Source organism: Schistocerca piceifrons, chromosome 5 (genome assembly GCF_021461385.2).
Source record: "Schistocerca piceifrons isolate TAMUIC-IGC-003096 chromosome 5, iqSchPice1.1, whole genome shotgun sequence".
NCBI lineage: Eukaryota > Metazoa > Arthropoda > Insecta > Orthoptera > Acrididae > Schistocerca > Schistocerca piceifrons.
The window spans coordinates 574,172,910-574,186,669 of NC_060142.1; the positions used below are offsets into that span (position 1 = coordinate 574,172,910).

The 13,760-nt window shown below is 39.8% G+C and overlaps 1 protein-coding gene across 1 annotated transcript in view; it reads left to right on the top strand.

Moving 5' to 3' along the window:
• Positions 1-13,760, top strand: part of LOC124798593 (centrosome-associated protein CEP250-like) — a 457,139-nt gene that overhangs the window by 426,659 nt on the left and 16,720 nt on the right. Inside the window, exon 18 of the mRNA XM_047262059.1 lies at positions 11,234-11,383. Coding sequence (XP_047118015.1) covers positions 11,234-11,383 — 150 coding nt within the window. The remainder of the gene's footprint in view (positions 1-11,233; positions 11,384-13,760) is intronic.

The following is a 13,760-nucleotide window of genomic DNA, read 5'->3' on the forward strand; positions in this document are numbered from 1 at the left end:
CCAAATGGCAGTTACAAGAGTCGAGGGGCATGAAAGGGAAGCAGTGGTTGGGAAGGGAGTGAGACAGGGTTGTAGCCTCTCCCCGATGTTGTTTAATCTGTATATTGAGCAAGCAGTGAAGGAAACAAAAGAAAAATTTGGAGTAGGTATTAAAATTCATGGAGAAGAAATAAAAACTTTGAGGTTCGCCGATGACATTGTAATTCTGTCAGAGACAGCAAAGGACTTGGAAGAGCAGTTGAACGGAATGGACAGTGTCTTGAAAGGAGGATATAAGATGAACATAAACAAAAGCAAAACAAGGATAATGGAATGTAGTAGAACTAAGTCAGGTGATGCTGAAGTTATTAGATTAGGAAATGAGACACTTAAAGTAGTAAAGGAGTTTTGCTATTTGGGGAGCAAAATAACTGATGATGATCTAAGTAGAGAGGATATAAAATGTAGACTGGCAATGGGAAGAAAAGTGTTTCTGAAGAAGAGAAATTTGTTAACATCGAGTATAGATTTAAGTGCCAGGAAGTCGTTTCTGAAAGTATTTGTATGGAGTGTAGCCATGTATGGAACTGAAACAGGGACGATAACTAGTTTGGACAAGAGAATAGAAGCTTTCAAAATGTGGTGCTACAGAAGAATGGTGAAGATTAGATGGGTAGATCACATAACTAATGAGGAGGTATTGAATAGCATTGGGGAGAAGAGAAGTTTGTGGCACAACTTGAGTAGAAGGGATCGGTTGGTAGGACATGTTCTGAGACATCAAGGGATCACCAATTTAGTATTAGAGGGCAGCGTGGAGGGTAAAAATCGTAGAGGGAGACGAAGAGATGAATACACCAAGCAGATTCAGAAGGATGTAGGTTGCATTAGGTACTGGGAGATGAAGAAGCTTGCACAGGATAGAGTAGCATGGAGAGCTGCATCAAACCAGTCTCAGGACTGAAGATCACAACAACAATGTTTTATCATTATAATTTGAATTAAAATTCAAAATGCTGTGTTCATGACATAAGTATCACATTTTCTCTTTTACAACTGTGGTTTTAGCTAAGTGGTTTTCTCTACTCTTACGTTAAAAGGTGCCTTATAACTCTATGAATTCATTTATTTTATAAAAAGCTTGTTCTATGAGGAATTTTTTTTATTTTCTTTTGAATATATGTACATTATTAATTTGCTTTTTTATATTGATCAGCAGCTTATTGTATACATTTATACCTGATTCTTCAACACCTGTGTGTATTCTCGTCAGAGTAGTAGAGCCTTAGTGGAAATTTTTCGTCTGTCTTGTGCTATAGTTGTGAATGTCACAATTATTCCAAAATTATTCCTTGTTATTGACCGGAAACATAATCAGTGAGTATCAGTAAATATACCAAGAGACCTGAAGAGGTCCCTGCAGAGCATCATGTTAGAGACCCCACATATTGGTCTCACTGCTCATTTCTGAAGTTTGAAGACTTTTTCAACTCTAGCAGTGTTTCCCCAGAATATTATACTGCATGAGAGTATAGAATGGAAATACACAAAATATGACAGTAGCATTATTTCTCATTCAAAAATGAGAAATGGCTCTTAGTGCAAAAATCTTTGAGCTAAGTTTAGCTCACCTATATAAGACAACAAGTGTCTGGCGCATTTTTTAGATCAGTAATTGCTACTACAATGGCAGGTTATCAAGATTTAAGTGTGTTTGAGTATGGTGTGATAATCAGCGCATGAGCAATGGGACACAGAATCTCTGAGGTAGTGATGAAGTGGGGATTTCACATATGATCATATCATGGGTGTACTGTGAATATTAGGAATCTGCTAAAACATCAAATCTCTGACATCGCTGCGGCTGGAAAAATATCCTGCAAGAATGGGACCAATGATGACAGACAAGAATTGTCCAACATGACAGAAGTGCAACCCTTCTGCAGATTGCTGGGCCATCAACAAGTGTCAGCATGTGAACCACCAATAATAAATTATTATTATTATTATTATTTTTCAGCACTTTTCATTCGGAACCCTTGGTGGTGGTGGGGGGGGGTGGCAGACTACTACCCATGATTGCTCAGCACTTCTTAGCCAATAGGAGTTTAACAACTGTTATTTCTTTATTACAATTTCTTTAAAAATAGTGCTCTTGATTCATTTTGAGCAGCTTAACATTAATTTCATCTTCATTGTTAATGTAATGAGAGTACAATTATAGATACGGAATATTTTGAAATAATAAATCATCAAAAGTGTGATGTTAATAAGGAAAATAGGAAATAAAATCAACACAAAGAACATAAAAAAACGTAAATGTGAAGGGCTTATTTCAATAGTGGTACAAGTCCATTACCTCCACTTTTCTGTCTATAATGCTTCTGAATTGAATGAGCCAAACAAACAGAAAGAAAGGTTCATCTCTAGCAATAAGCCATATGCTTGAATATTTCTAGTATCCCAACTGCAGATTTTTCAGTGCTCATTTAACTTTAGGACACTGTATCTCAATATGAACTAAAATGGACTTGTACCACTATTGAAATAAGCCCTTCATATAATAAGTGATGAGTTGTTGTTTTTGTGGTCTTTAGCCCAGAGACTGGTTTGATGCAGTCTCCTTGCTACTCTATCCTGCGCGAGCTTCTTCATCTCCAAGTAACTTCTGCACCCTACATCCTTCTGAATCTGCTTAATGTATTCATCTCTTGGTCTCCCTCTACGATTTTTACCCTCCACACTGCCCTCCAATACTAAATTGGTGACACCCTGATGCCTCGGAACATGGCCTACTAACCTAGTGTCCCTTCTTGTAGACAAGTTGTGCCACAAATTCCTCTTCTTCCCAATTCTATTCAGTACCTCCTCATTAGTTACATGATACACCCATATAATCTTCAGCATTCTTCTGTAGCGCCACATTTTGAAAGATTCTATTCTATTCTCATTTAAAATATTTATTGTCCATGTTACACTTCCATACATGGCTACACTCCATACAAATACTTTGAGAAAAGACTTCCTGACACTTAAATCTATATTCGATGTTAACAAACTCCTCTTCTTCAGAAACCCTTTCCTTGCCACTGCCAGTCTACATTTTATATCCTCCCTACTTTGACCATCATCATTTATTTTGCTCCCCAAATAGCAAAACTCATCTACTACTTTAAGTGTCTCATTTCCTAACCCAATTCCCTCAGCATCACCTGATGTAGTTAGACTACATTCCATTATCCTCGATTTGCTTTTGGGAATGTTCCTCTTATATACTCCTTTCAAGACACTGTTCATTCCATTCAAATACTGTTCAAGGTCCTTTGCTGTCTCTAACAGAATTACAATGTCATTGGCAAACCTCACAGTTTTTTATTTCTTCTTCAAGGATTTTACTTCCTACTCCAAATTTTTCTGTTGTTTCCTTTACGGCTTGCTCATTGTATAGATTGAATAACATTGGGGATAGGCCACAATCCTGTCTCACTCCATTCCCAATGACTGATTCCCTTTCAAGCCCATCTACTCTTATAAACTGCCATCTGGTTTCTGTTCAAATTGCAAATAGCCTTTCGCTCCCAGTATTTTGGTCCTTACCACTTTCAGAATTTGAAAGAGAGTATTCCAGATAACATTGTCAAAAGCTTTCTCTAAGTCTACAAATGCTACAAACGTAGGCTTGCCATTCCTTAATCTATCTTCTAAGATAAGTCATAGTGCCAGTATTGCCTCACGTGTTCCAACATTTCTATGGAATACAAACTGATGTTCCCCAAGGTCGGCTTCTACCAGTTTTTCCATTCGGCTGTAAAGAATTTGTGTCAGTATTTTGTAGCTGTGACTTATTAAACTGATAGTTTGGTAATTTCCACACCTGTAAACACCTGCTTTCTTTGGGATTGAAATCATTATATTCTTTTTGAAGTCTGAGGATATTTTGCCTGTCTCATACATCTTGCTCACCAGATGGTAGAGTTTTATCAGGTCTGGCTCTCCCAAGGCTACCAGTAGTTCCAATGGAATGTTGTCTACTCCCGGGGTCTTGTTTTGACTTAGGTCTTCAGTGCTCTGTCAAATTCTTCACGCAGTATCATATATCCCATTTCATCTTCACCTACATCCTCTTCTATTTCCATAATACTACCCTCGAGTACATTGCCCTTGTATAGACCCTTTATATACTTCTTCCACCTTTCTGCTTTCCCTTCTTTGCTTAGAACTGGTTTTCCATCTGAGCTCTTAATATCCACAGAAGTGGTCCTCTTTTCTCCAAAGGTTTCTTTAATTTTCCTGTTGACAGTATCTATCTTACCCCTACTGATATATGCCTCTACATCCTTACATTTGTCCTCTAGCCATACATGCTTAGCCATTTTGCTCTTCCTGTAGATCTCATTTTTGAGACATTTGTATTCCTTTTTGCTTGATTCATTTACTGCATTTTTATATTTTCTCCTTTCATCAGTTAAATTCAATATCTCTTCTGTTACCCAAGGATTTCTACTAGCCCTCATTTTCTTTACCTACTTGATCCCTATTTCATCTCTCAAAGCTACCCATTCTTCTTCTACTGTATTTCTTTCCTGTTCTTGTCGATTGTTTCCTAATGCTCTCTCTGAAACTCTCTACAACCTCTGGTTCTTTCAGTTTATCCAGCTCCCATATCCTTAGATTTCCAACTTTTTGCAGTTTCTTCAGCTTTAATCTACAGTTCTTAACCAATAGATTGTGGTCAGAGTCCACATCTGCCCCGTGGAAATGTCTTACAATTTAAAACCTGGTTCCTAAATCTCTGTCTTACCATTATATAATCTACCTGAAACCTTCCACTGTCTCCAGCCCTCTTCCACATATACAACCTTCTTTCATGATTCTTAAACCAAGTGTTAGCTATGATTAAGTTATACGCTTTGCAAAATTCTACCAGGCGGCTTCCTCTTTCATTCCTTACCCCCATTCCAAATTCACCTACTATTTTTCCTTCTCTTTCTTTTTCTGCTATCGAATTCCAGACCCCCATGACTATTAAATTTTCGTCTTCGTTCACTATCTGAATAACTTCTTTTATCTCATCATACATTTCTTCAATCTCTTCATTATCTGCTGAGCTAGTTGGCATGTAAACTTGTACTACTGTGGTAGGCATGGGGTTTGCTTCTATCTTGGCTACACTAATGTGTTCACTACACTGTTCATAGTAGCTTACCCGCACTCCTATTTTTTTATTCATTATTAAATCTACCCCTGCGTTACCCATATTTGATTTTGTATTTATAGCACAGTCCTTCTGAGTAGTCCCCACCCAGAGATCCGATTGGGGACTATTTTACCTCTGGAATATTTTTCTCAAGAGGATGCCATCATCATTTAATCATACAGTAAAGCTGCATGCCCTTCGGGAAAATTACGGCTGTAGTTTCCCCTTGGTTTCAGCTGTTCGCAGTACCAGCACAGCAATGCTATTTTGGTTAATGATACAAGGCCAGATCAGTCAGTCATTCAGACTGTTGCCCCTGCAACTACTGAAAAGACTGCTGCCCCTCTTCAGAATCCACACATTTGTCTGGCCTCTTAACAGATACCCCCTTGTTGTGGTTGCACCTATGGAACAGCTATCTGTATCACTGAGGTACACAAGCCTCCCCACTAAAGGCAACGTCCTTGGTTCATGAGGGGAAAATGATGGGTAGGTAGCAAAATTGTTGTTGTAACCGTAAGTATTGGATGAGTTAACAGCAGTTAAAAAAGGTTTTATGGAAACATGGGAGGAAACCAAAAGAGGTTTGAGGCATAATTAAAACCAATTAAAATAATCAGAAATGAGTGACATATGTGATTAGATGTGCCCAAGGATTGAGGAGGAAGAATTCTAGGTCTTCCATGTCTGGTCATTTTGTTAGCATGTGTCTTTTGTAATTCACACTTAATTTCATTGTGCGATTGGTAGTGTTTTTACATTCACTAAATCATAAAGTGTGTTGCTTGGTGTCATTTGTGATAGTCATGAGAAATTATGGAGCCATTTTCTTTCTGTCTGATACAGTTGCTTAACCACTGCATTTGATATTCCTCCTAGGGGGATGCTGGCATATCATAGAATAGGTCTAATGAAGGATTTGTGTGAATTGTTGTTTCAACACTAGGCAGTGAAAGTGTCCCTGTACTTGTCATAATAGTCCTTGTCATTTCCTTGTCTTGTCTAGAAGGTAGTTTAGATACGTGCTCCTGTTCATATGTCTGTCGAGGAACATGCTGATAGTCCTGGTAATGCTGGCAAGCCTCAGTGATGAGTCCCAGAATGTCAGTTGTATGACTGCATCATTTTGCTGTCTTTTCTTGGTCATATGTCTGTGCCAGAAGAGTATTATATGTGTTTTTGTTAGGTTTGGCCTGATTCTCCATTTCTGCACCCAGCCTTCCAGTCATCTTAGATATATCTCCATCTTTCTCTTTGTTATGGTCATTCTTAGAGAGGTGCACCAGTATGTGGTATCATCTGCATATAGCACATCTGTCTTATCTGGGGCTATTGTGGGGATGGGGACAGGTGGTGGATGCCTACTGCGTACAGCACGTACAGTAGCAGTGACAGGATGCCACATCGGGGGAAACCTGCTTGTGGGGTGAATAAATGTGATACCAAGGTCGAAAAATTGACCCTACAACCCTATCTGTTAAGTATTTTTTGATAATGGAGCCCATTTTTTTGTAATCTCCAGTTGGCACAGCTTACAGAGTAGGCCATTGTGCGACACTTGATTGAAAGCACATTTGATATCTAGGAAGACTGCAAATATGCACTTCCCAATGTTAAAGCCCTAAGTGACTCCATTGGGTAGCTTGAATAGGGGGTCATTGGTGGAATTCCTGCTATGGTAGCCTTAGGAAGTCTTTAGTCTCTACATATGTCCTTAATATGACTGTTATTATTCTTTCCGAGGTTTTCCCTAACATGTCTTGAAGAGAAATTGGCCTGTAAGATCACGAATCAGTTCATGGCATGTCAGGCTTATTGTAATGGTTCTGCTCATCTTCCAGCTGGTTTGGAGGATCTTGGTGTCAAGGCAGTAGTTAAATAGTAAGGAGAGGATGGGAATAAGGGCAGGGAGGGGTGCTTCCTCACATGGCTTCATCTTATGTCATTTTGTCTGGGGGCAGAGTTTCATCCTGTTAGGATTTCATCTATTATTTCATCATCAGTTATTGGTTTGGCGAAGGGATGGTTGCTTTCTGTGTCCGCTCTAAGTGTTGTGAGTACTTGCGCCAGCAGAAGATTTTTAGACTGTCTAAACACCTTGTCGAAGTTGTTATTCTCTAGAAATGAGAAAACTTCCTGTTGCAAGACCTCTTTAAAAATGTCTGCCTGTTGCTGTTTCTCCTTTGTCAGCTGACTGTTCATTATTAGTGTATTGGTGGTGGTCTGTTTTTATCCTGTCAGGGTTTTAAACTGATTCCAGAACTTGCCTCTGTATGTGTATTTGAGTCGAGAGTAAGTTTTGTCACATTCTCATTGTTGGAAGGTTGAGATGATACATTTTATGTGATCGTCCAGTCTGCCCTGTGTTTGTCTCAAGTGAGGATTGCTGGATCGTCTTATCTGCCTCTCTAATTGTCTTTTACGTCGTATCAAGTACACCTTGTGACAGTCGATTACACTGAAAATTTTTGGCCTGCGCAGTTGGGAAGCAAAATCTCGAATATTTGGGATGGGATAATTATCTAAAATTTTTCTGGTGATAAGCGCCTGATAGTCACTGCAGAGGTGGAAATTGTCATCTTTCATAGGCACCAAATGAATGGGTGACGACCAACTACTAGAAGAAGAGCGAATAGTCTTACTGTCTGAAAGTTCCTGAATAACTGCATTGATGTGTTTAAGATTTTCCCGGTTTAAACGCCTAGCCTTTGCGCACACCAGTGGACCTTCCATGGTATTGATTCTGTGGACAGTACTGTTGTTGATTGCAAACACCGACAGGGAGGATGGACCCGCACCTGATGAAGTAATGTAATGCACACACTTGTATGTCCCAGGCTGATGGATCAGCAGCAGTGGCAGTGATCCACTGGTAGTCCTTGTCATGGATCTCACTGGGGTACTTGGTGGTGTTGCGAACACAGTTTCTGTCAGGAAGTAGAAAAGTCACGCGACATCGGCAGTGCGTGAGAGGAGATGGAGTGGGGGCTGGGGGTGTGGCCATGTGTGACTGCTGGTGACTTGCTAATGAGCGTCTGTGAGCTTGGCTTGCATGGCAGTGATGTGTAAGCGGAGGGCTTCATTGCTGTCCTGAAGCTCATTGTTGTGTGATTTAAGAGAGAGCACTGCAACGGTGGCTTCAGCTAGGTCACACAACAGAGTGGTGCTCTCAGATGAGAGGGAAGAAATACCGTAACCAGTGGTATGGTCTACTGAGTTAAAGATTAGTGTACCTCATTGTAGGATAGGTGAAAGAGCATGGGCTAAGAGAAAATCTACCCCCAAGCATGGGTTCATCCACATCGGTAATAATAGATGTCCACTGTAAGGGAGTATTAATGTCCTGCAGTTGAAGGTTTGAATTAGTTATGCCTTGGGATTGGATCAAGGAATTATTGGTAGCTCAAAGTGGGGGGTGGAGGGGGGAGGGGCAAAAGGTTGATGCTCAAATTTAATACCTGCAGACAAAGGTATGACACTGACCCCATGTTGACTAGAAAAGAAAGACAAGACACTGTGTCTTTCATGTACATGTATTAAGAGACAGGCATCTGTGTGATGCAACGTAGCCCATAGCTCCTGAGTGGGGTCGCAATATTAGTTTGGAAACATGCATGGGGGATGACATTTCTTAGCTGTGTTGCCGAGGCAGGAATGGAAATAACACTCAGCAGAATGGTGCTTAGCATCGTGCGTCAAGCCGCCTGAGGCTGAAGCGTAAGTGGAGTGGTTCATGTTTGTAGATTCCTCCGATGGCAGTGCTGCAGTAGAGCTGGTAGGAGAGGAGTTACGGCAGTGGTTGCCAGGCAGCATTGGGTCTGTGCGCATGCGTGGAGCGAGTCGTGTGCACTCTTTACCGAATGATGGAAACTGCAGCACAGGTGTGCCATCTCCTGAGGCCTGAAGGTCCCCACGAGGGGGTATGTGGGGGTGGCAAGATGTTGTAAACCTGGTCTGCGATCTTCAGTTTAGCATCCAGTGGAGCCGAAGTTAGATGGACAAGGTGAATTTGAACTTCCCGAGGAAGTTTCAGCAACCAGATGGTCTGAAGTGTAGTGTCCGGCATATGATGTGTGTCAATCATAGCATGGAGATGACACCAGAGATGTGATGGGGATGTAGAACCTAGTGACTCGTGACTGATGATGAGGTGGATAGCTTCCTCTGTAGATCTGGTTAGGCACTCAAGGATGGTGTGTCAGGCAAATGCATATTTGTCCGTATCGGGAGGTGAAGCCATAATATCGCAGATGAGGTCTGGTTCATCATGGAGGTGACATAGTAAGCAAAGGGATTTAGAGTTGTCGTCGGCGACGCCATGTAGCTACAGGACATGGCCGACCAAGGCAAACCATGTGTGTGAGTGTTCCTTGTGAATGGGTGGTAGTTTAGGCCAACAGATGGGAAAGTCTTAGCATAATGGTTCGTCAGAAACTGTCGCTCCTTGTCTGTAGCTCAGCAGCGTAACTGGCTCAGGTGCAGTAGTGGTGTACCAGATCATGACTCTGTCAGTGACATGGTAGGCGCAGCTGGCTCAACCACAGTCGAGAAACCAATGAGTCAGGCATTCAACAGAGTAATGCCAACAGGTGTAGAGGAAGAGTCGACCATAGTCGAACGATGTGCAGAAAACGACAGAGTGCAGTTTCCGGGCACCTCCACTACAGGTGCATTGAAATTGTTAAAATCACATATCGTTTTTGGAACACACGTGGCAGATGAAGCATCAGAAACACTCGTAAAGCAGATGCTGGTAGCGTGGTGGGGGAGAGGGGAGAGGGGGGGGGGGGGGTATGGGGGCTGGTGCAAAATCCTGAGATCCAGGATAAACATGAACTTTCCTGTCCTGAATGTCCGGCTCAATTTGTATCACCACTGACCCGGGTGGAAAGTTCACACTGGCACTTGGGAAATTTGTAAACATAGTCATTGGTGTTTGAGCACATTGTGTCGGCCATTGCTGAGCCCTCAGAACATATAAAAAGTTCACATTCGACGTAAAATGTTCGCATCTGAAGTTTTGTGTATGAAAAATGTTCTGTTGGTATGGGACACTGCCACACAATGGCTCATTCATGTAGGATAATGAAAAGTTATTGTTCATACTTGATGCCATCACACATGGCTATGGGAATGTAGAAGCACTGTCCTGTTGAGTACAGCTAGCTGGTGTATTTGTAAACTGCATCGAACTATTCTGAACACAAAGTGGATGATAGGAAAATGATGCCGGAGCATCTATTGGAAAACCTAGTTGGCTCATGTGCTGTGCAGTGGGTGGCAAGTGATCCATTGTGTACTGCACAATGGAATGAGAGTTCAATGTAGCACTTGTGAATAAATTCGGGGTCACCAATATTGGTTTAGTGTTGTAGGATTGCCAGATCCAATGATGTATACTATTCCACATGTAATAAGCACTATTTTATTGGTCTGAAGCTCATATAAAGAGATATACACGTCTTGTTGATTCTCCATACACATGTGTGTACCATTCTGTGTGTGACTACAGGCTGCTCACAATGAGCTTGAAAAACAAAGATGTTGATACACAACTTGGTTGATAGCTGCCACGAACCCATAGCAACTCAGAATATCAACATGCAAAACAAAAAAACACTATGAACTTATGCACAAACCTAATAGCTCACACAGCCTGTAGAAGCAGTTTGTAAGCATTTTGTCAATCTATTAACTTCTGTCCTTGATTTGTTCATCATTCCTGGAGGTTCTACTTTAGGTTGGAATGTATTGCACAGGATTGTTGATCATATGTGAAGAAAAGTTCCTTCTTAAAAGTTCAAAATTGTTTCACGTTTTGTGTAATATTGTTGATCCCATTCATGTTAATGATTCTTTATTCACAGCTGCTTCATTCAGAGATAATATGATTTTAGCATTCACATTTGATTACCATCATTTCAGTTTTATCACACAGTTTACCCCTTTTGTCCAGTCTTGCTTTTTATTCATCTCCCACATTTCTAAGCAGTAAAAATATTGTTTAGTTCTGTTCGCATGGTGAACAACTATTCTTTTATTGCTTCTCTTGTATAGAATGAACAGAGTGTTCGGCTGCTGCAAGAGTATTCCCTGCCAGATGTAGAGCAGTTCACATCATCTGTAACAAATCTCATTGAAGCAGAAGATAAAGAGAAAGAAACCACCTCCAGTAATCATAATGGTCATTCACATCACGAGGAAGAGGTAATTATGCTAATCTAATTATGAGGATGAAACAAACAATAAATCTGTTGGTTCTATGATTTCAATGTTAATTGTTACTATTTTCTTTTCTGTATGTTGTTTTTGTGTTATTTCAGTCTTGTTGTAATTTATTTATATACATTGTTTCAGATTTGTTGTTAAGCTCTTAAGCAATATAATATAATATAATCTGATACAAAGGCCATCAGTTACCTCACCATGTCCAAATGGCCTCATTTCATGAAGCTCTTATGTGAATATGTATATTAACTATGTTTGAGAATGTGTGCTCTCATTGCAAATTGCAAAGTTCACTGATTAAATATTCCCATGTTGTCAGCTGAGTAACAGCATAGTCTTGATGCAAAGCTTTGAAAATTTCATATTCACCATTTAAAGACACAAATGACATGTAGGAAATTTGTTGAAATATTGCTTCAAGATGAGGCTGTCACTCTGAAGATAAAACAAGAAAACTGCATCAATATTATCTGTAGTTTGTGATAGCATGGTGCAAGGTTTCAGTTTCAGTTATTTTCACATCAGGCTTTAAATGAATATTTTCAGTTCAACTTTATAATTCAGTATTTACTATATATATTGTAGTCACTTTTTTCTTGTATAGTGTTGTTATGTTCTTTTATTAATGTATACATCTAATTTTTCCACACAATATCTTTCCCTGGAGATTTCATGCTATCTTCTTCATTGATACTTGCACATTTCATGCTTTGATAAACAGCTCCTACTTTCCTAAGTATCTTGTAAGATCTGTCTATTTAATCTGTTTTTGTGTTTCTCTTCCACATAATTTTCTTGATGGGCCTTGGCATTCTCGACAACCTTCCTCCATTCATCTCTGTTTTCTGGTTTTCTCTTGCATCCTCATATCTTGTCTCTGTAATGTGAGCCAGCACATTATCCAGCCATGATGTCTTGGTTAGCCATTCCTTCTAGTGGAATGCAATCAAAAAACAAAAAAGCTAAATCCTGTGTGAAAAGGCCTCAGAAGGCCCAACAGTACTGTCTGACCACTATGTAATTCTTGGCTGACTGGCATCACTGGATGCCAATACTGAGAGACAGGGGTTCAGCACACCTCTCTTGCCTTTGTGTCATTAGTTTTCATGACATGGAGTCACTTTCACTTGTTCAAATAGCTCCTAAAGTGGCATCCTTAGGCTGAGTGCATTCCTGGTAGGTTAACAGCAGATGGCAACCCAGGTGATCATCCATCCAAGTGCCAACCACATCTGACAGTGCTTAACTTCGGTGATCAGATTGGCACCACCATACTATTGCCATTGATGGAAAACAATCTTTTATTATTTGTTTGGGCATCCAGTCATCTGTTGTCCTCTCCATATGCCTTAACCATCATATTCTTTCAGATTCAATAAGTTTCACTATATCCTTCCCTTATGTACATTCTTCTGTTTTATGGCTACATCTTACATTCTATCTGTCTGCCTCTCTCAGTGGTCCATGAATTTTTCGCAAGAATTTCCTTTCAGATGTCCTTAGATAGTTCATATCTGCATCTGTCATCATCCACATTACTGAGACATATGTAACAACTGGTCATACCAGGTAGTAGTACACTCTTGTGATTAGAGAATCCTTAAATACCTGCAAGTTTGCATAATAACAGGCTCTGTTTCTCGCTTGTATCCTTTCTCTAATACAGAGTGTCATATTATTATCACTAATTGAGAGGACACCAGGATATTAGAATCAACTGACAACCTTAAAACATTTATTACAGGCCTTAAGGTCATGTTGTGTTCTTCTAGCATTGCCATGTATTTCGTCTTGTTTTTGTTTTTGCAGTAAGTCCAATTTTTGCTCCATCAGAATCCAATATTTCATTAATTTACATCTCTTACCACAGTTGCAATATCATCTGCATATGCACATATTTGACTGGATTTCATCATTATTGTTCCTCTCTTGTCTGTTCTGTGTATTAAACTATGCAGTCCTAAATTAAACAGGACTGTAGGAGACACCATCATGATGCTTCATTCCATTTGTAAATCATTTTGTTATTCACCTTTACTGTAGGAGACACCATCATGATGCTTCATTCCATTTGTAAATCATTTTGTTATTCACCTTTACTTTTGCCTTTGTGTCTTTCATTGGTATTCAGGTAATCTTCTTAGCTTCTTACAGATGCCTAATTCTTTTAGTGCTATATGTATAGCTGACAGGTTAACACTATCAAAAGTTTTTCTAAAATCAACTAACAGAAAGTGGAGATCAATTTCACGTACATAAAATTTGTCCATTATATGTCTAATAATAAACAACTGATCAGAAGTACCTCTATCTGACTGGAAGCTATATTGGTATTTCTCTGAGTATCTTTCTCCTG